At 36.5% G+C, this 24,469-nt stretch overlaps 2 protein-coding genes across 4 annotated transcripts in view; one reads left to right on the top strand and one right to left on the bottom strand.

Moving 5' to 3' along the window:
* Positions 1-18,598, bottom strand: part of LOC115230122 (junction-mediating and -regulatory protein-like) — a 67,796-nt gene extending 49,198 nt beyond the window's left edge. Inside the window, exon 1 of one of the 3 annotated variants that reach the window (XM_036499960.1) lies at positions 18,487-18,598. The gene's annotated coding sequence lies outside the window, so the exon portion shown is untranslated. Of the gene's footprint in view, positions 1-15,868; positions 16,130-18,486 lie in introns of those variants that run through there. The other 2 variants (XM_029800347.2, XM_029800343.2) reach the window with 2 other exon arrangements.
* The window catches only part of LOC115232502 (kxDL motif-containing protein 1), a 35,687-nt gene continuing 27,528 nt past the window's right edge, over positions 16,311-24,469 (top strand). The window contains exon 1 of the mRNA XM_029802404.2: positions 16,311-16,625. Within this exon, the coding sequence (XP_029658264.1) occupies positions 16,504-16,625 (122 nt within the window). The 5' untranslated portion in view covers positions 16,311-16,503. The remainder of the gene's footprint in view (positions 16,626-24,469) is intronic.

The raw sequence follows: 24,469 nt of genomic DNA, 5'->3' as shown, positions 1-24,469 counted from the left end.
AATGTAGAAGCTATACCTGGACCCACAATGCAGAGTACCCCAAAAATAGCCCAGCTAGGAACAGCCCACATCCTACGCAAGACAGTGTCAATTCAATAGTACAGCTCAAATAAAACAATCCACAAACAAAAGACAGACTCTATACAGTAAATATCCAATAAAATAAACCACCTCCACAACATGTACTCTACAGGGCAGATACCTAACAGAAGAACACAATTTGCATTGTACACACAGCACAATACAAACAGTAATACAACAAAAGACTGCGACGAAACCCCATAACAAAATAAACAAATGCAATACAATACAGGGAAGAGTTTGTACTCCCCTAACAACAAAAAAGAACACACAATGTTGAGCACATCTCAGCAACAGAGGTATAGCAGGTGATGCAGTAGAAATCTGCCTGAAACTACCAAATGCTAAATAATAATTCTTAGTAGAATTGTTACCATGCCAGACAAATTATTTAGTGGCATTTCATCCATCTTTATGTTTTGAATTCAAATTCTGCCAAGGTTGGCTTTGCTTTTCATAATTTGAGATTGATGAAATACATGTACCAGTTGAGCACTGGTGTCAATAAGTAACTACACTCTCCCGCAAAATTCCTGACCTTGTGCCTATAGTACAAAGAGTTATTACTTTTATTATTATTATTACTATTATTATTGTTAACATGGTGACCTGGCAGAAATGTTAGCACACCAGGCAAAATGCTTAACAGCATTTTATTCATCCTTATGTTCTGAGTTCAAATTCCACCATGGTCAACTTTGCCATTCATCCTTTCAGGGCTGATGAAATAAGTAACAGTTATACACTGGGGTCAATGTAATCAACTTGTTCCCCTCCCCTCAAAATTCAGCCCTCATGCCTATTGTAGAAAGGATTATTGATATTATTATTACCTTGCCTTAGCGAAGGCAGAGGTATTGTTTTCAGTCATGTTTTCTTGTTTGTCCATGGGCAAGATATCTCAAGAACCACTGGATGGATTCAGATGAAACATTCAGGGATGTTTGGTCTAATGACTGGCATGAACTGATTAGATTTTGAGATCAATCTGGTACCGGACAAGGATTCTGGATTGTTTTTCCTGTTTTTTTTACTTCATTTTTGAGAGCAGTCAGTTTCATTTTTCAGTATTCTTGTTTGTGAGAGCAGTCGAGTTTATTTCAGATATTCTCTGGCTAATCAGTTGGTGTTGCCTTGGTGGAGGTTTGTGCTATCTGAGAACTCTTGTTATTATTATTTCTAAGGCAGTGACCCGGCAGAATCATTAGCATGCAGGGCAAAATGCTTAGCAGCATTTTGTCTGTCTTTACATTTTGAGTTCAAATTTCACCAAGGCCAATGAAATAAGTACCAGTTATGCACTGGGGTTGATGCAATCAACTTGTCCTCTCCCTTCAAATTTCAGGCCTTGTTCCAATAGTAGAAAGGATTATTAATATTATTAGTATTATTATGGCGGTGAGCAGGCAGAATTGTTAGCACACCAGGATAATGCTTAGTGGCATTTAGTCTGTCTGCACGTTCTTAGTTCAAATTCTGCTGAGGTCAACTTTGCCTTTTATCCTTTCAGGGTCAATAAATTAAGTACCAGTAAAGTACTGGGGTTGATATAATCAATTATCTCCTTCCCTCAAAATTTCAGGCCTTGTAGAAAGGATTATTATTATTTCTAAGATAAGCACAAGGCTGGAAATCAAATAATCTAGAGATACTTTATTTTAGCATCCCTGGATAGATGAAAGGTAAAAATCTTCCCTGGTAGGGTTTGAATTCAGAATGAAATGGACTCTAACTAAATATTGGTTTTACATTTTGGCACAAGGCCAGCAGGTTCAATGGAGGGGGTAAGTCGATCACATCCACCCCAGTACTGAACTGGGGCTTATTTCATCGACCTCAGCAGTATTTGAACTCAGAACGTAAAGATGAATGAAATACCACTATGCATTTTGCCTGGCATGATGACGATTCTGCCAGCTTAACGCCTTACTCTGCCTGGTTATACAGTAACCAAAATAATTGTTTTAGTCTGAGTAACTGTGACTGACTGAAACTCAACTATGTTGTTAGGCAACGTTGATAAATAATGAAACTGACACCTCTAATTATATACATATGTACATATATGTGCGTGTCTACACACACACACACACACACACACAAATACATATGGTATTCCTATGGAATAGAGTCGGAAATTATCAATTGTACCAAATGCTGTAATTTCTTCAGACTGTGTGTTTTAAGCACCATAGACAACAAATTTGAAAAATTGATAAATATAATGGTAGCAGGACAAAGGATTTTTACATCCTTTCCTTTGCAGTAAACTTTCAGGTTTGCGTTTTTTTTTTTTGTTTTTTTTTTAACATTTTTCGGTTTTACGTTGTGAATAATTTCAAAGAATCACAATCTCAGATGTTTAAAACATAATTTAGGTGGGGAATCGACAATTTTTTGAAAAAAATTACGGAAAAACAGCCCTCCCCACCATCTCCACTAGCATACATTTGTTTTCTTTTTTTCAGATTCGTAATCTACGATACTTAAAACCATACAAGTTCCAAAGAAACAAACAGTTTTGGGCGTACCAGATAATATCCGACTCCATTGTATAGGAATGACACACGCACACATAATATGGGTAAATAGTAAAAAGTAAGAACTGATAGAATGATATTCCATCTTCTCCTTCTTGCCTAATTAAAAACAACCACTCTCATTCCAGTGAATAATAACAGGTGTCATGTTGCTCTCCACAAGATTCTTGCAGTAAAACGTAAAACAGAAAATATAGAAAGAATTTTTACTATGATGACGATGTGTTTACATCTTCACGTGTTGTCAATTAGATTGTTATTTTGATCGTGTAAACACATTGGTATTCTAGAGAAGAACGAAAACACACACACACACTCATGCACTTCGAAGTCTCTGTCAACACTTTCCTAGTAAAAATAAATATGGTATTCAATGGAAATGTGTTTAGTGATCCTTCACTTTAATTATGTGATTGTTTTTTTTTTAAATAACTACATAGAAACGTTTGTGTGTATCCTTTACGACGTAATTGCTCTATCTGCTAGAAATAACTGCCAGATCTCTCGCAACGGTGTTGCAAAGACAGAACACATTAGATAATGCAGACAGCCCTACATATCTCTAAGATGGCAAAATGGTCTTTGGTCATAGGTCGGCCGGATTAGAGTTGGCCTTGGATTAAACAACACAGTGTGTCACGCACACACACACATATATATACACATTTGTATGCACGTACATATATACATATACATATATCATGTGTGTGTATACACACACACTCGCATATAACAGATGAGAAAGAGAGGAAAAACTGAAAGGAAGAGGAATATACAAGCACGTGCAATCAGGGGTAGAAGGTAGAAGCTGTGATAACGTTACTATTCTAAATAAATAAATAACCAAAACCAAGAATAAGGAAAGCAAGATTTCACTGAATAATAAATGTAGGTTGGAAAATACGATTTGTCTGAGGTTTAACACTTCCCATCTCCACCTCCAGCAGTAGCAGCATCACCATCATTGTTAATATTGTGGTATATGTATTTCTTTTTTTAAGAAGTGTGATTTTATTTACCAGGTCAAAAACTGGTAGCACACCAGAGAAAAATATCAACAATACACAGCTTTGCAGATTTTAACAAAATATTTGAGTCGTTGACGCCAAAGGGACATTACATCCAGCGATAGAAATGAAAACCGTGTCAAAAGGCTATCTTAAAAACGTAACGACGGTCTTTCAATAACTATAGCGTTCATTTTACCTTTGACGTCTCTATCCATGGGGTCTATTTTATCAAATCTTGGTGACGTGTATGGAGGTAGATTCAACGTACCTGAAAATTCCTCAATAAATCTGGAGAAGGCTCAGTGGAAGAAGCTTGCCAAATACCAACTGTTGGTAGAACAATGCAGAAACTAGAGCTGGCAGGTATGTTGGGTGTTCATTCTGCAAAGCTCTGAATGGGCTTAGAGTTACTGTCACAGCAACGAGGAAGACCATTAATTCCATTACTGAAGCTGCAGAGAAGGCCATTAGGTGGCTTTGGATGAAAAAAAGCAGACCAGGGGTTTGCTGCTATTGGGATGCATGCTGGGATTTGGATCAACCCCGGCTAGGGGTGTCTGATGTTGAAAAACCCGAAACCCAGTAAGATCCACCCCACCGAAACATCACCGATGATGCATCCCTGAGGATCCGTGAGATGCATCGTGGAAGTGTATGTGTGTGTGTGAGAGAGAGAGAGAGATGTAGAAAATATTTCGGAGGATTGTCTTACGAGGGGTGGGGCACTCACTATGTAGCTGCTCGACTGCTAGAGATAGATGCCAGATCACTATCAAATCTCAGACCCGTTGAGAAGAAAAGTGAGTGGAGCAAGGCACATTGAATAATGTAGTAGTAGATAAATGTTTGGATAAAAGAAAAAGAAAGATAGAAAATTCAACTACAAGATGGTCACAGCTAGAGGGCATTATTTATGTCTGCTTAATCAGGGCTCTCCTGATTAAAGTTAGTTTCGACTCTGTACCGTGCTCAATGGTACTGGAATCACCTTTGCCCATTATTAAGGAGAGGTTGATTAATTACCACTAAATATACATATCAATTCAATCAGCTATACCATTATCATCACCATCGTTTTAACGTTCACTTTTCCATGTTTGTATGGGTCAAACGGAATTCGTTGACGCAAATTTTATACGCCTGGATGTCCTTCCTGTTTTACCAACAAGGTAATATCTCAATGGAAAGACATGTCTCTATGGAAGATTGGAAACGATTGACTCCGCTTGTATGACAGTGACACTCTACAACTAACATGCAATGTCAAGCCAAGGAGGCACACACACACACACACACACATGTACACGCCGGGCTTGTATAAGTTTCTTCCCACTAAATCCATTCACAAGGCTTTGATCAACCCAGGGTTATAGTTAAAGACACTTGATCAAAGTGCAGGGTAGCGGGACTCAATTTGAAACCATGTAATTGAGAATCAAACTTCTTAACTGTACTGTGTTGGATTGTTGCACTCGTGTTAGTAGCCCAGCTGTCTACGCAGCGCTTCAGCAGAGAAACAATAGTGGCGTTGAAGCAGTCCTTGTATTTAAACTCATTGACGAATACAACGGCCACCCCTTGTTGATAGGGGGCTTCTAAATTCTTTAGAGAGTCAATTGCCAGGCCTCCAAACGTTTCTGACATCACACAGACTGATTTCCAACGAAGCTCCCAAAGTCGCAGCGAAGTCAGTTCTGAGAGTAAAGAGGAGAAAGATGAATTGTGCGCCGAACTAACTGGAACGTTATTTATCGATCCTGAAAGGAGGACAGGTGAAGTGGACCTCGATGAGATTAAGAAAGTAACCTGTTCGAAGAACTAACGATTCTGACAAGTCTGTATCAGCAACCATTCACTCAATAAGTTCCAACATTCCAGCGAAACTGTGACTCTCATAGCTTAGAGCAAAGGGCTTGAGCAGTTGTGAAGTCAACTGTCCCACAACTTTCAAACTTTTACAAACAAAATATCGTTGATCACTTTTACAATATTTTTTATTTCATAAGGTTTGTCTTCTTTCTTTATCTATACACACACATATTCAAGGACAACAATTTTGGATCCTGTCATCTTTTTCATAAAAAAACAACTAAAGGATCATATGTAAAAGACGAGTAGGGAGAGAATACAGTAGAGATGACTAGTAGAATGTATGTAGTTTAGAGTAACGCTTTTAAGTTCACGAGTGACATAATCATACGAAAGCAATGTCCAAAGCTTAAGGCATTTAACTAAGAAGGATTGCTATAGTAAGGAAATAAACTTCAGTGGGAATGGAGAATACACTACGTGGAAGTAGATAAAAGCCCACCCATGTGGAAACTATAATGCAAAATTGTATTAGAAATTACTTTCAAACATGACATAAATACACCCCTCTACATATTGTTCGTCTGTGGCAAAGGTTCTGGTTTTATTTATATATATATATATATATATATAATATATATATATATATATATATATATATATATATAACTACAGCCGTCTCTGTGATTAAAAAAAATATGTCGATATCTCAGAAAGTTTAATTTTATCAAAATATATTCATTTAACAAATTCCAAATGGGAAAGGGTGGAATAATACTAAAAAAAAATTCTTTTTTGCAACAGAATTTTAATCTACATCATCAAAACATGTGAGGGAACAAAGTCGAACATTTTTTTTCCACATTAAATTCTGATAAAATCGTAATTTAAACCATCTGGAAGATATTTGTAGAAAATTTCATGAGAAAAATATCTATTTTTCTGAAAGTCATGAGAAAACAGGTGCAGGCATGGCTGCATGGTAAAGAAACTCGCTTTGCAGCAATGTGGTTTAGGGTTCAGTCCCACTGTGCGGCATCTTGGGTAAGTATCTTCTACTACAAATTCGGGCTGAACAATGCCTTGTAAGTGAATTTGGTAGGCGGAAACTGTGGAAACTCGTTGGTATGATTGCATGCGCACCACGTGCGACAATTAAGCCACACAGGTTTCGGCTTTTAATATCAAACACGTCAAACTCCCACCGTCTCTTGTACACACAATAACAATGGAAATAACGGAATACTAAATTATACCCACTTCTTTTCTCTTATTTTATATATAGTGAAAGAAAGATAGCGACATTGTGTCGGCATTTGCCCCCCACCGCCTGACAACTAGCGTTGGTTTGTTTACGTCCCCGTAACTTAGCGGTTCGGCAAAGGTATCCGATAGAATACGTACTAGACTTAAAAGGGGAAAATCCCTGAGTACTGGGGTCGATATGTTCGATTAAACCATTCAAAGCGGTGCTCCAGCATAGCCACAACCCAATGACCGCAACAGATAAAAGGTGAAAAAAGTCTTTGTTGTGGTGGAGTAGTGATACACTTGTGTATTTACGACAATAAATGTGTCTGCACACAAACAAAACCGAAAGATCACGACATATGAAACTATTAAGCTAATATATAATCCATTTGATCCAATTGTGACAGAGTATCTTTCTTCATTAACGATAAAAACACAGAAAATAGTGTTGCTTTTTAGTCTGGTGTGCCGGTGTTTCTCCTTTCTTTACTCACTGTCTTCGGTGCTTGACATTTTCATAGATAACCCATTTTTCATCCCCCGTCACTATTCGGTCCAGAAAGGTTCATTCGTGAGACGTGACAGCAAAGAAGAGCAAACATTCACTCCCTGCGTGTGATTAGACTCGGAAAGTTGTGAGGAAACCATTGGTCCAATTTGCTGACTTTTCCGATGGCACGCAGGTGTCGATGAATGGTTGAATGACTAAACCCAAACTTCTCTAATTCCTCAACAGTTACGAGGCGATTTTGTTGCACCGGGGTGGAATTCTATCGGAGTTAAGGAGAGGAAAAGAAGAAAATATCAGGAGTTGGTGGAGGACTGCAGCAAAAATGGGAGGAGAATGGTCTTTGTTGATGAAGGTTGTCAGACAAGGGTTCGCAGGACGTCTTCGCCGAGCTCTACAGATTTTCCAGGACGAGGCTCATCTTCTAGGCTGTAGTTTCCGGCTCGGAATTTCTGGAACCCCCGTTGACACTGGCTTATGTTTACTGTCTGATCCCCATATACTGCATTAATATTCCTTGCACTTTCCATTGCGTTGTTGTCTTTATTGAAAATCAAAAAGCAAAATATTCCGTATACGCTCCTTTGTCACTTCTATTATAGCTTTTAAAAAAATAACATAAAATCGAACTGCACTCTTCAAAACTTGCACTAACAAGGTAAAATTACTACCTGCTTTTATAGCAAGTTGGTGCAGGTAGTTTATCCGTCTCCCTCCGACTTTTAGTTCATGCAATTGAAAAAAAAATACGCATTATTTATAGCAAGACCCTATATATATATATATATATATATATATATATATATATATATATATATGGAAAATAATGCAAATGGAATGAGGGGAACAGGTGGCGGACGACAGTTGGACTACATGACAGATTACAACAGGTAGACAAAGATTCGAAAGGTGGTGAACAAAATGTAAACACACACGAAAAAATAGCATAAAAAGTTGTACATGGTGAATGTCGGTTGAAAATAAAGAAAAAGGTTAACGTTTTGGGACAGTCACGTTAAGTTGACAGTATACACCCACTCTATCGCTCCACCACCGCACATATCTCTATGAGATATTTAGAAATTTAATATTTCTGACTTTTATCAAAGTAAAATAACAAAGAAATAAGAAAAAGAATACCTGTTTAAAGCAGATACGTATATTTCAAATACATACTGTAATATATAATAGATAGATAGATAGATATTATCATCATTTAACGTCCATTTTCCATGCTGGCATGGGTTGGACGGTTTGACAGGGGCTAGTTAGGCAGAAGACTGCACCTGACTTCACTGTCTGTTTTGGTAGGATTTGTTTATGGTTGGATGCCTTTCCTAACACCAACTACCATACAGAGTGGACTGAGTGCTTTTTATATGGTACCAGTACCAGTGAGTCCTGTTTTGGCATGGTTTTTACAGCTGGATGCCCTTCCAAACACCAACTTTTCAGTATGGACTGGGTCCACCAGCATTGACGGGGTCACCAAGTAACTTGTAAGACAAAGATTCTTTGGGAGAGGTGTTGTGAAAGAGGTGGCTTTGTGCCAGGTGACGAGAGGTTGGAGTGTGGCAGAGGGGTAGAAACAGGTGTCTTGCTGTAGAAGAGATACATGACTACCCAGTCAGAGAAAGAGAGAGAAATCAAGAATGAAAACAGAAACAGGTACATTACTGTAAAGGAGATAGATTATCCACCCAGAAGAAGCGAGCAAGAGAGGCAGAGAACTGTATATATATATACATGACAGACTTCCCCACAGTTTCTGTCTACCAAATTCACTCACAAGGCATTGGTCTGCCCAGAGTTATAATAGAAGACACTTGCCCAAGATGCCATACAATAGGACTAAAGTCCAAACCATGTGGTTGCAAAGTGCAGTTTCAAGTGTAAACCTAATAAATTAACTAAGTATTTCAAATATTAACTTGTAATGACCAATAATACTTTCTATGAAAATAGTAAAATAACTCATAGTAAACTCTCATCATAACTTTTTCAGAATATAAAATATATCTATGTCAGACTTGGCTTTTTGCCATCATTACATCAATTAGTTTAAGGCAGCTAATTCTATTGGAGTTAACTGTGTCATGGAAGGAGAAGAAAAGAAGTAAATATCAGTAGTTGGTAGAGGATTGCAGTAAGAATGGGAGGAACATGGTCTTTGCTGATGGAGGTTGTCAGTCAAGAGTTTGCAGGTCACATTGTGAGGAAGGCCTGTAGATCCCTGGGCATTGAGCCATCAAGAACAATGCAGAGACTGCTGAAGCAACATGTATCTGGATGAAAAAAAGTGATTAGTGGGGGTTAAGTAGAAAGCTATGAAGAGACAAGCCAAGGCTTGATCATCATGGGTTGTGTGACATGAATGGGGTGTATAAAATCCAAAACCATCAGTGACCCTAGTATACAACACTGGAGATGTGTCCAAGTATTGTACCTGTAGATGTGTGTTTGAACTAACAATATTTTGAGTTTAAAGACTAAAATATTTCATCTTATGTAAAATAAGCCAACGGACATGTTTGAAAATGTAAAAACTGTCTGTTCAACCAACTTTATGGATAGGCAGACAGAAAGTGACTGATGAAGTCCTAGATGACGTGTTCCAGACGAGCACTGCAGATCAACTGTGTGGTGTAAAGAAAAAAGAATTTCTTGGAGGAAAACTAACCAGCATCAACAAGTGTGTGCACACCAGCAGAGGCTGAGTGGACAACAAGAAAGGCTCACAAGTGGCAGAAATGAAGATAGAGTTATGATGACATCAAGGATTAAATGGAGAGGACCTTGGCAGAGTGTATGGTTGCTGCATAGGCCTGCAGAGTTTGTGTTACAAGATGAGGTAGTTGTGTCTGAGGCTACCCACTTCAGCTTTGAGGGTATTAGGAGATAGGAAACAACGATTACATGAAAACGAAAAAATTCAAAAAAAGGTTCAAGGAAAATTAATCTCTATCATTTTTGCATGCAAGATCAAACCCTTCAAAGGTCAATTTTATGTTTCGTATTTCCAGGTTGAAAAATTAAGCACACCCCACCCATCTATTAAGAGAGATGATTCTTCCCTCTCAATTATTTGCATAATTTAAACATCCAGACATTATCACATTGTATCATGCAGATTTAACCTGAGAATTGCGTGAAGGAGAAATGGTGCATCATACTGTAGAATACCCAAACATTTACACTTGCTAAAATTTTTCACATTCAAAGTAGACAGCTATAGTCAAAGATTATGCAAAAATAAGGGATGGTCACATTTGGGATGACTTCCAAACTGTCTGATCGGGAATAACCAGGATTTTAAACAATACTGCATGTGTGCATGTGTGTAAAGAAAAATTGAAATAGAACATGAAAACAATTAGTTGAAATGACAACAAAGATCCTCTCATCGACCAAGACTCATCATAGTTTCAGCACATTTAAAGTCTAAATGATTAAAGTTCCATGGTTGTTTGTCTTTTATGCAAACTTATATTTATATAAATAGTTTAATATTAAATTGAAAAATTATGCCATCCTTTTTAGTAGAATATGTATTTTTTAAATTTTTATGAGAAAAGGTTGACAGTGATTCCAAAGTTTCAGCTTCCTTACCACTATCAAGCTGTTTGATAATGGTAAGCAAATTGAAACTGTGAGGTCATTACCAACATTTTCCAAGCAAAATTTGTGTATATATATATATATATAGTGTGTGTGTGTGATTAGGTTTAGTGATGCAAGCAGGAAAATAGAACACAAAACATGAGTATATATACTTATTTATAATTAATAGTTATCAAATGATTAGGGTTGAGAGTTATCAAAGTTTGATAAATGCCAACGCATGATTCTCAGCCCTTGAGTCATTTCTGCTGTTTATTAATAATAATGATTATATATATATCATCATCATGATATATATATATATATATATATATATACAAATACACACTCAAACATACACACATTATAACAGACCTGGTAGAGAAGTAAGTCACTTCCTCTTCTCACTAATACGAATGTTCACCTTGAGTAATAGCACAAACACAACCCTTACTAAGCATATCAGATTGGGGAAAAGATAGAATGCAAAACTGTGTCACTTCGAGATTTATTTGCCCATGAGATAAGTTGAGGAACCATTTCAGAGTGGAATGAGTGCTACATAAACCAAATACAATCAGGATATATTCTTGATGGTTTCGTAATAGGCTTGCTTGGAGGAGTGGGAGAGCAAAAAAGTAGTCCTAGACAGATTTTGCTGAAGATCAAGGGCAGCAGCCAATAACCACTGGAATAGTAAAAACTGATAACTTACCAAACTTTTACTTGGACTGCAAACATGCTCAAGTACCTAATCAAACAAATCGACCCAGTAATTATTTTGAAGACTGGTACTTATTGTTGGTCTCTGTTGCCAAAATGTTAAGTTATAGGGACATAAACAAATCAACACCAGATGTCAAGTAATGGGGGAGACCAAAAAACACATATATTTATATATACCTCCCACATTGACATGTTGGTAAATATTTTAACAGCAAACACACAGCTTGTGCCAAGTGCAAGCTGAAAAGGAACTGTAAAATATTAACTATCTGACACTACCATAAGCACCTGCCTAACTTCACTAGTGCCACATCAACAGCAGCATTATATGTATGTATGTATGTATATATATATATATATATATATATATATATGGCGGTGCCCCAGCATGGCCACAGCTCATAAGCTGAAACTAGAATCAATCAATCAATCAATCATATACACACACACATTTATATATATGTATATATATATATATATATATATATATATATATATATATATATATATATACAAACATATATACACGTATATATACACATATATACATACACAGATATATATATATATATATATATATATATTATATATATATATATATATACATGCATATACGTACACACACACACATATACATATATATACATTTATGTATTTATTTTGCAAGATTCTTGATGTGAAATTGTGTTTTGAAACAGATATTATTATATTTGGGGATGGTCATATTTTGCCAATTAAACACACACATTTATGTTTGGTCTTTATTTCAGCTTTATTATTATCATTTTTGTTTCTTTGTCAAAGTTATTTCATCACACATCCTGTGACCTTTTCAGTGACTTTTTATCCCACATCTCTGTAACTTCTTCAGCGACTCTTTATCCCACATCTTTGTAACTTCTTCAGCAACTCTTTATCCCACAAGTCTCCTCTTGTTCTACTGTGTCCATTTTTCGGACTAAGCAGAACAGGAGGAGACACGTGGAATAAAGAGTTGTTGAAGAGGTCACAGGATGTGTGATGAAAGAGCTTTGACAAACGAAAATAATAATCAAGTTGAAGTAAACACCAAACATATCGTGCGTGTGTTTAATTGGCAAAATATGACCATTTTATTGTTCAAAGCTTCTTGGAATTTCTCACTTGGAAAGATTATATATATATATATATAATATATATATATATATATTATATATATATACAAATACACACGTACGCACAACGAGATTCTTTCAGTTTCAGTATACCAAATCTATTCACAAGTCTATGGTTGACTCGAGGCTATAGTAGAATCCCAAGGTGCCACGCAGTTGGACTGACCCCCAAAATCATGCAGTTGGGAAGCAAACTCTTAACCACACAGCCAGCCCTGTCTGTATGTGTGTGATTTTGCTTAGGTTTGGCGAAGAACCAAGCAATAGGAATTACGTAATTAACCTCATTAGCTTACGGATGAAGTGAACTCAGAGCTGAGTGTTTGTGCAATATTTTATAGGTTCCTCGGAGCCATTAAAACGCAGTACTGACAGAGAGTGCACTGTTTTTTATAGCAGAAACAGCCGTAAGCTAATGAAATTGATTACGTAATTCATGTTCCCTTGTTATTCAATAACACACACATAAATATGTATGTATACGTGTTACGGGCATCCATAGAGTTTCCGTCAACCAAATTCACTCACCATGCATGAGTTGGTCCGAGGGGGCTACAGGAGAAGACACTTGCCCAAGATGCAGCGCAGTATGACTGAACCCGAAACTATGGGCTTGCGAAGCGAAGTTCTTAATCATACGGCTATACCTGAATAACTCGACGATCAAGAGAAGCAAGGAGAGAGGGTGCGAGAGAGAGAAAGGGGTGAGGAGGGAATGAGAACATCGATATTTCTTCTTTTTCTCAAAAACAGAAAAAATAACTGTGACTAATCTTATAATAAATAACAAGGTAACACGGTGAAAGGAAAATAAACCTACCTTTATTTCATTTATAGGAAAACGGTAGGTATATATTATTACTAATCAGAAACTCCCCAAAGAGAGTTGGAAATCCCAAGAAGCTTTGAACAATGAAAGTCAAATAAAAAAATTAAAGTTTAAAAAGCAACTGAGTGCAGCTTGGGTGTGGGGGGTCTGATACAGGTCGCGTTTCGTGACATTAATCTTGTGATTTATTTTTTCCTAATTAAAAGGGTGTTAATAACATTTTATACCAGTTGTCTGCTAGTTTGAATTTTCTTAGCTAAAATAGACGAAGCGTGTGTGCGCACGTTTGCGTGTGTGTGTGTGTGTGCATGATGTGAATATGCGTAGACGTGGATGTGTTTTAATGTGCGTGCTTGTGTGTAAACGTGTTTACGTGAAAGGGTATGTGTGAGCTTTTAATCCACGAAATCTATTCTTAAAGAAACCTAAACATATTTTCAAAAAATAACAAAAAGCCGGAATCCTTGTGTCTATTATAAAGTTACCTTCCAAATAAAAGAGCCTCTCTCTAGGCAGCAGCTCGACTTGCGAAAAATAAGATCGAAGCTCCCTAATATTACACCCTATAGTCTTTAAAAAATGTTCATTTGAGTAAAAAGACAAAATAGTCATGGCTAGATTGTCTTCATCGTTGAGTCAACTCGATGAGAGCTGATCTGGGGCTTAATAAGAGCCCTAAAAAGCCTGTGTCTTGTCATACAATCCGCTAGAAATAGCAGCCCATTCCCTCAAATCATACATTATATTTTACAAAAAAGAAAAAAAAAAGAAAGGTATATTGGATAATATAATCCTAAATATGTTTAGGAAATGGACGGGATGGTCACGGATGGAACATAATTGATCAGAGGTCTGCTCGACAACAGCTGACTATGGTTAATCAACAGTAACTAACTGACGAGAGAGCTTCTGCGTGGTCACTGGAGCAGCTAGAAATAGCAGCCATATCTCATACTACACTCTGCAATCTTAAATAGAGGAGAGATTGACCAATTTTGAGATACACAAAGATGGGATGATCGTGGCTGGAAGCGATCTTGAAAATGATCTGTCCGATCAGTGTTGACCTGGATTTAAACAAAGTATACATTCGTGTGTTTGTATATTATACACACCCTGTTGTCCTACAATTGTTAATTTGTAAAGCATCTTCAAGTATATAAACATAACCACATGCGTAGACATAAATATCCACCAACAGATAAATATTCTTGTTTATGTGTGTGCACAGAGACGAACAATATATATATATATATATATATATATATATATATATACATGCATACGATATATATATATATATATATATACATGCATACGATATATATATATATATATATACATGCATACGATATATATATATATATATATACATGCATACGATATATATATATATATATATATATATTATATATATATATATATATACATACATACATATACACACACACATGCATACGATATGTATACACACACGCTCAATAAATTCTATAAAACAGACACACACACACACACATATATACACAAACACAAAGTAAAATATATGCACATTGAGACAAAGAGTAAATAAATTATATAACACCATATGAACTTCGTTATTTTGTAAATAGACATGAAGAGGAAGATGTGCGCCGAAGATCCGGCACAACAAACTAAGGAACACGTCCATGGTTTATTAATATAGCGTAATATCTAAGTATTCCTCTGACTTGACATTGGCAAACATGTGATAAGTTCGAATAAATACAAAAATAAATAAGAAACACCACACGGTTATTAGTCAGATAGTATTGTTTCTATATCATGCTAACACCGACCACGCTACCTCAGGTAAGAAGAACAGGTTAGCTCTATTAATTGAAGACTAATTTAGTTGTAAGACTAAACAGCGCCTGTAAACGTGTTGATTATGTGAACTACAGAGAAAGAAACAAGAAATATATAAAACTAAATATCGGATTTTATTGTTGTTAGTTATTTTATCAAAGGTTAAAGGGAAAAAATATAATTAATCAGCGAGCAAACGTGTAGATTTATGCTGGTATGTATGTTAGTGTAATAACGAGAAATTAACCACATGTCGAGTATATTTTACCTGTTGAAAGAGAGCAGTGTAATTATAAACAAAAAGGGAATAATATAATAGAAAAGCAAGTAGCTTTATGGAAAATGCCTTGGCAGACAGCCGTCATTTTTGTACATCTCTCCCCCCTCCTTCCAGTCTGAAAGAAAAATACTGCCTGATCTTGTTTTCTCTTTCCTCATACAAAGCCAAAATAAAAAGAAAAAAATCTTATGAAATCATGGTACTAAAATCCTAATGATTATCTCTTAATTTTGTTGTAATCATAACCACTTACCTTTGTAAATATTAGTTATGACTCAATGAATGAACCTTTTTTTGTTTATATCCTAGTAATATTACATATGGAAAGTGGGACGAGAGTTCCCGTAATTGTGTAACAAGTCCCAGCCATTTTGTCCAATGTTAAGAAAGATGTAAACATATGGAAACCCATTTACGTTAAAGTCGTGTGACTAGGCCTCCTTGCAACAGTAAACAAATAAAAAAAAGTGCGTCTCTGTATCAGAAAATATATGTACGCACTGTGTTTAGTTTTTTTCTTTAAAGAAAATTGGTGAAGTATTGTTTCTGGTATTTTATTTTTGTTATTTGTTTACTTTAAGTAATGATGTTATGAAATCGTGACGACACACACACGCACGCGTACGTGAGAGAGAGAGAGAGAGAGAGAGGAGAGACAGAGAAGGAATAGAGAAAAAGGGGGGAAGAGAGAGAAATTCTCTCAAATTTAAAAATCACCTTAATATTAAATAATAACAACAAATCTGTTTTATTAAACGTTTACCGACCTAATTTTATGCAGTTAAATATCTAACTTTCTACATCCACACCTCCATTATAGCTGTGCGTGTTTTGTTTTGCGACAGTCGGAAAGCGGTTCTTAGACGTTTCCAATATTTCTGTATTGAAATGTCGGACGGTCAGACGTCTCCGTTGTCTATAGAAGACTATGCCACGACTTTTACTGAAGCACTCACTTGTCAGATCAACAAGGAAGATGTTGGCTGTATGATCCAAACACAGAAAGAGATGTACGTATTGTCACTGGAGATTATTGCCTTTTTATTTTATTTTATTTTTGGTAAAACACTCGGTTTGATATCATCTAATTTATGTGTAACAACATGTTTCTTACAAAGCGTGAAACTTCAGATTTTCTTCAGGTGAGGGTAAAGAGAAATTCTCGTATTTCAGGCATTGGCAATTTAAGGGTAGCTGTTCTATCTCGGAATAGCAATCGGATCACTGACTCAGTTCGTCTAAAATCGATAAGCCGTTCGTTCTCACCATGTGAGTCCGACTGCACGCAGACACTCATCTATATACATACATACATAATAAACACCTCATCGATTGATGCATCTAGCGCTGCAACGCAAGCAGAACCACGCAAAAGCATGAAATACGACCAAATAGCATTACATTGTAAGTTTCAATCCATAGTTGTTTTTTCGAGACCTCGGGCCACATATTGCACGACCACGCCTATCACGATGAAATCTGCGAACGAAGTATCTTTGTTCTTTTGCAAACGACTTTCCAATGGTTAAAATGTCACCAATATAATGAATTGTATATGGCTCACGAATACACTTCAAAACATCTTGAAAATTAATTATCGCAATACAAATTTATAAAAAAAAAAAATCACAGGAACAATGAGAAATGGGGGCATAACTACAGTTAAGTGCCCCTACCTTCGCTCATATTTTTCTCCCCTCATAATTTTCTTAATAATGCATATTTTTTTAATGAAATTTGACAGATATATGTTTTTGAAGGCGTAGGTTACGATTATGTTCGTTAATTTTTTTCTAATTAAAACATATTTTAATCAAAAAGAAAATAATTATCCCACAACAACAGAAAAAAAAAAAACTGACATTATTTTCATTGATGTTATTTGTTATTAACATAAAATCGGTTGTATGAAGGAAAAAGTATCCGTCCTGAGGTTTAGCCTTCTAAAATACAAATCGAAAGTAATTCTAGAATGTTTTTGCAATGTTTTCCATTCCACTTCTGTAACATCATTATGTTGTGTAATGACCATCAACAAATTACTGAATGGTTTTTAAAATATTATAGATGGCGGGATTGTTTTAAGCACGCCATATATCCCCCTCATAACTTTTTATATTTTTGCGAATTTGTGTTCTACACACGGAAATCCATTCGGCTATGCAAAAATGAAAAGACGTGTGATTAAAGGAGGTATTTAGCTGTTATTTTTAACACCTCTCATGACCACCTCATACCGTCCTCGTTTGTCACTCTGACGTATTAATGTTTTTCAATATCTTTCTCCCCATAAACACAGTTAATGGTCTATTGCAGGGATTTAAGTCAAAGCTTCGGACTGTCCGTATTTTAAACTGATTTTTAAAAAAGAATTCGAAAAATTAAGAATAAATTTCTTAAATCTTGAAAAATTGAAATGTTTTTTGTTTTCATGGTTATATGAATTACCGTGCGTAAAACACAAATCCACAAAATTTTTTTAATTTTCCGAAAATTCCAAAAACTAAAAGCGCAATGAGGGATTATTTGGCGTGTTTAAAGCAGAATTTAGACGTTTTAGTAATAATCTTGCTCAATACGTTCGTCTTCAAAACGTCCTTGACTTTTGATACAAAACGAATGCAGCGTAAAATATCAAGCTAAACTGATGAACGAAGAGCAATACATTAAATAAATAATCTTCTCTTAATAACACGTTATGTCCTAAATAAGGCTAAGGTGTAGTTTAGCAATTTTTAAATTTGAGAGTAAATTGACCGGAAGTGAATTTTGTCAACATTCTATTCTACAGTGAATCGATAGGAACAACGCCACTAGTTCCCGTCCTTTTTGTACTGTTCATTTGTGGTGCAGGGTTATTGCAATATTCACATTTAACCATGGTGGTTATCATGCGTCGACATGTAAATCACCGAATTCGCTTTTCACTAGTGTTATTTGTTGCAAGTTATAGTACTTATGAAACGTTTACCTTTGCTGCTACAGATACTTAAGATATTACTAAAAGGTACTGTATCAGTAGCTACATGTGGACATGACATAATGAGGGAGCTCTGTTAATAAAATTAAGGGATTTCACCAGTTCTCTTGAGGGTTGTCACTGTCGTCATTTCTATCAGTTTATATTCATTTCTTTAAATCTCTAAACTGCATGTTAACTCTCAAAAGTTCATGTTGAGATGTCTGTTTATGTTGATAGGACGTTTATATACTTTTAGTTGTTTCACATATCTCACAGTAGATTGCAATCTATGTGAAATCTCATTGTGCTGTCGATGTTAGTGTCTCGAGGTTGTAAATAAAACGATAAAACGTATCGATAATAGTTGCAGGCATGGCAGAGTGGTTAAGAAGTTCACTTTCCTTCCACTTGGTTGTGGGCTCAGTTTCACTTGTGCAAATGTCTTCTGCTACAGTAATTCTTTCATATCTTTGGCACATGTTAGAAGAGGGGTATAGTCAATTACATTGACCCCAGTACTTGAATTGTACTTTATTTTATCAACCCTGAAAGGATGACAGTCGAAGTTGACATTGGCGGAATTTGAACAAATGTCTTCTACTGTAGCCTTGGGCCTACCAGTTTGGTAGACAAAAACTGAAAATTGTGTATGTAGTGTGTACATATATATATATATATATATATATATATATATATGTTTGTGCTTAACATCTTGTATTGATCTGTTTACATTTCTGTAACTCAGTTCAATGAAAGAGACTGATAGAATAAGTACCGGACCTAAACATAACTACTGTGGTTAATTTGTTTGACTAAAAAAAGACAAAAAAAAAAACCAAACAACTTTTGAGGCAGTATCTCACCATGGTCACAATCTAATGATTGAAGCAAGTAAAAGATAAAAAATAAATACGACATATAATTTGAAAACAAAAGTAATTGTGACTACAAGGTTATTTGAAATGTAGCACCATATTACTTTAATCAGTTAATTCTTTTACTGGTTTCAGTCATTAAAAATGGGCATGCTGAAGCACTGTTTTGAAGGGTTTATTCGATCAACTCAAACCCAGTACTTCCTTTTTTGAAAGTTTGGTACTTATTTTTGCTGAACTGCTAACTTGCAGTAATGTAAACAAACCAATTTTGGGTGTCAAGCAATAGGGATAGGGGTCAAAGATACACACGCATGCATACATATGATATATGTGCACACAATGCTGTAGAAATGAGTTGCAATGTCACTGGTGCCAAGCTGTATCAGCCTCTTTTCTTTGGACATCAGTGGTATAGAGAAGGAAGACTGGTATGCATGGGCAATTGCTGGTCTTCCACAAACAACCTTGGTCAGACTTGTGCCTTGAAGGAGAATTTTCTAGGTGCTGTTCCATGGTCATTCGTGACCAAAGGGGGTCTTTATATATATATGTATGGTGGCTGCCCCCTCGTTATCGAGTATGGCCATTGCTCGAAGCTTAATCAATGTTGTTATCGTGCAATGCCTGTTCAAGATTTTTTTTAAAGTGAGGAAAGGCTGTGCACTGAGTCAATCCCACTCACTAAGCAACAGCAGCCACAATCCGAAAAGAAGAACAAGTCAACATCATCGGTAACCACTGAGCCACAGGTTTTATGACGGAGTTATCCCAGTTTCCTGAGTCACCTTCTCCTAGAAGGATACCCTAATAAAGGCTAGGAGTCCTTCACTCCCAATGGTTTAACCGCACAATTGGGTATTCAGTTCGATTATTTCTATGTCCCCATGCATGATACAGCCTTAAGGCATTTATTGGATGGCCGTTGACTCTCAAGAGTTCCTCCGCCCTTTGACGGGTTTTGTTTTTCATCCCGCAGGGTGTCCAATAAACACCCTCCTCACCAAGCAAGCTTGGTGGGGTTGCCGGTTTAGTCGCCAACGACCCGACCATGCAACAGGTTGTACTGGGTTACATGATACCAGTAGCACTTGAAAGTGATCTGACATATATATGTATATATATATATATATATATATATATATATATATGCTAGCATGGAGAACGGATGTTAAACGATGATGATAATGATATATATGTATATATATATATATATATACACACACACAGAGGATATCCCAAAAGTCACTAATGGGTTTCAATTTCTAATAACTTCCTTAACTTTACAAATAAATGCATGAAGTTTCGATACATTATAAATGACATAATGGAAATTAATATGCACAAGTCAAATTTTCCAACACCACTACATCACAAATGAAAAATGGCAGCCATTTTCAGCTTCGCATGCCCATGCTCTTTCCAAAACTTGCACCATAACACTCTCAAGTGTTTCAGATCCACTTCTTTGATTTCTCTATTGATGTTCTTCAGTTGCACCAGGGTTTTTGGTTTCTTGATGTAAACCCTCTCCTTCAGATATCTCCACAAGAAAAAATTTGGGCTAGTCAAGTCTGAAGAGCGTAAAGGCCAATTGACATTGCTGTAGTGGGAGATTATTCTCTCTCTGAAGCACTGCTGTAGCAACTGCATTGTTTCTCTTGTATGAACTGTTGCCCCATCTTACTGAAACCATGTGTGAGGTCTACTTTGAATGGCCTTTACATTCCCTAGACTTGACTAGACCGGATCTTTTCTTGTTGGGATACCTGAAAGAGAAAGTTTACATCAACAAACCGGAGACCCTGGTGCAACTGAAGGAGGACATCAATAGAAGAAATCAGAGAAGTGGGATCTGAAACTTTGTTTCTGTGCTCTTTCCAAAACTTATGATGCCATTTAAACAATGACATTTTTCATAGGTGATGTTGCAAAATTTGACTTGTGCATATTAATTTCCATTATGTCTTTTATATTGTATCAAAATTTCATACTTTTATTTGTAAAGTTAAGGAAGCTATTAAAAGCTGAAACTGATCAGTGACTCTTGGGACACCCTGTATATATTATTGTTATTATTAGTTAATAAATCATGTTATAGACCTGGTAGTTTTTCAGTAAATCACATTCACTTTCTCAGATACAAGAATGTTTATTGATCATGGCAATTGTTTCAACCCATCTAGCATCAGTTCCTCACAGGAACAAATGTTATTTTAATGAGATACACCTTGTCACTTTGAGGAAACACATTTACACTGACAGTTACACCTAAAACCAGATGTTCAATATACCCACCCATGAGGAATTGATGCGAGATGGGTTGAAACAATTGTAGTGATCAACTTTCATCTCTCTCATTAATCATGTATATATATATATATATATATATATATAGACACAGGAGTGGCTGTGCAGTAACTAGCTTGATTAAAAACCACATGGTTCCGGGTTCAGTACTGCGTGGCACCTTGGGCAAGTGTCTACTACTATAGCCTCGGGCTGACTAATGAATGGAGATTTCTTTGTCCAACCCATGCTAGCATGGAAAGTGGACGTTAAACGATGATGATGATAAATGAGCAGTATAAGATATGGATTCAGAGAATCCTATGGCTATCACAGTAAACTCCTCATACAGGCTCAACTATCAGTAATCCAGGGGATAAAATTATTCTTTGAAGAATATGTCATCATCATCATGATCTAACATTCATTTTCCATGCTGTGAAGTTACAAAGTAACTCACAAAGACCCCTCAACTGAGTGGGAGTATGATATTGAGTGAGGGAAAAATATGATAGAGGAATGAACAGGTATCTTGCTGAAGGAGAGATACATGGCTTTCCCAGGTGAATGTGATGAAGCAGATTTTCTTTGGCCAGATGCCTTTCCTGTCACCAACCTTTACTTGTTCCCCTGTAAGGTAATATTTCCCTATGGCCAGATATGTTTTCATGGAACATTGGAAATGAAAGACACTATTTGTATGAGTGATACTTGTTACAACTGAGGCTTGCCAGATCCTGTCAAACTACCAACTCATGAAAGCATGAACATTAAATGATAATGGTGTATATATGAAGTACTTTTTCTGTTGATCCTACCAATAATTGCACAATGCACTATACACACATATAAGTATATATGTGTGTGTGTGTTTGTCTCCTTTTCTTGGCAATGCACTATACTTATCTATAAGTATTACTATCATAAAAGCAGTGTCTTGAGTTTCCTGTCAGTTTTTCCCCAACGATGGCACCTTAATGCAATACTCTGATAGCAGTATCACAGGAAGATTAACAGAGAAAATAGTTTTTGTGTGTGATAAATGTACGGGTACATCATCATCATTATCATCGTTTAACGTCTGCTTTCCATGCTGGCAAAGGTTGGACGGTTTGACTGAGGACTGGCAAGCCAGATGGCTGCACCAGGCTCCAATCTGATCTGGCAGAGTTTCTACAGCTGGATGCCCTTCCTAACACCAACCACTCCGAGAGTGTAGTGGGTGATTTTATGTGCCACCAGCACGAGGGCAAGTCAGGTGGTACTGGCAATGGCTACCCTCAAATGGTGTTTTTTATGTGCCACCTGCACAGGAGCCAGTCCAACGGCACTGGCAATGACCTCAAAGACAACAAATTTCCAGCAATTTAATTTTTAGTAATTAAAAGAAATCAGAAGCACTGTTCTAAGCAAAAAAGTACAAAGCACATCAGAGAAACAATTATATTGTGTACTCAAATCTTCACATTAAAAATGTGCAGACAATAGACTCCCTCAAAAGTTGTGGCTATGTGCTGGGCTTGAGAAGATGTGTCAAACTGAGTAAAATCTCTGTCATCCATACATATAGGCTTGTCTTTTACAGATACTGGTATCACATAAAGTGCACTTGTACTGGTACTGCATTAACACACCTGGGCCAGTAGCAAGTAAAAAGCACCCAGCACACTCTGTAAAGTGGTTGGCATTAGGATGGGCATCCAGCCATAGAAACCATGTCATAACAGACAATTGGAGTCTGGACAGCTCCTGTTAAACCATCCAGCCCATGCCAGCATGGAAAATGGACATTAAACAATGATGATGATTGCTTTACAAGGTAACCTTTCGAAATTTAAGCATTGCTGATATCATAGAAAATATTGTGGTAATACCACATATAGTATTGTAGTGCTGATCTTTTGTCTGAGGTTATCCAGTTGTAGAAAGTGCTTCAACAATTCATATTATCTTTATCATTTAACATCTGTCTCCCATGCTGGCATGGATTGGATAGTTTGATAAGGACTGCTTTGTATTATAATGTCTGCTTTAGCATGGTTTCTATGGTTGGATGCGCTCCTGATGCCAACCATGTTACAAAGTGTATTGAGTGCATTTTTTCATGCTACTGGCACCAGTCAGGTCACCATGCAGCTTGCAAAATTACAAACAACAAAAGAGGCAGCTTTATGCTAGAAGATGAGGGGTTAAGGTATGAGGGAAGGGACCAGGGCAGAACAGGTTTCTTGCTGTCAAGGAGCTTCATGGTTGCTCACATTTTAGAAGATAGGGTGGGGCATTTGGAGTGGAGATCAGAAGGAATAAAGTGGTGGTGGAAGTGGCTTGGTGGATACTTAAGGTATGACGAAAGTAGAAGTGAGTGGGGCCAGAAGAATGAGGAGTATGGGTGAGTAGAGGTTGTGAGAGATGGGGAATAGGTGACAGGTTTGGATATAATGAAGGACAAATGTTGATGTGTGGTCATTTACAAATATCAATATTTTTAGCTTTTTACAACCTTTGATAGTAAAGAATCCAAAAACAAATAGAGAAACTTCAGATGTTATCCATTGAAAAGAGAAAAAAATGAACAAAACAGCAGCATATTATAAGATTAATAATGGTGGTGAGGTGGTTGTTTTTTGACATGATTATGATGGCAGTGGTGGTGTTTTTTTTTGGGGGGGGGGGGGGATTATGATGATGGTGATAGTGGTAGTAACATTGGCAGTGACAACACAGTACC

Source organism: Octopus sinensis, linkage group LG2 (genome assembly GCF_006345805.1).
Source record: "Octopus sinensis linkage group LG2, ASM634580v1, whole genome shotgun sequence".
NCBI classification, from domain to species: Eukaryota; Metazoa; Mollusca; class Cephalopoda; order Octopoda; family Octopodidae; genus Octopus; species Octopus sinensis.
Note: the sequence above shows the minus strand (reverse complement) of the source record. Positions and strands in the feature narration are given on the sequence as shown.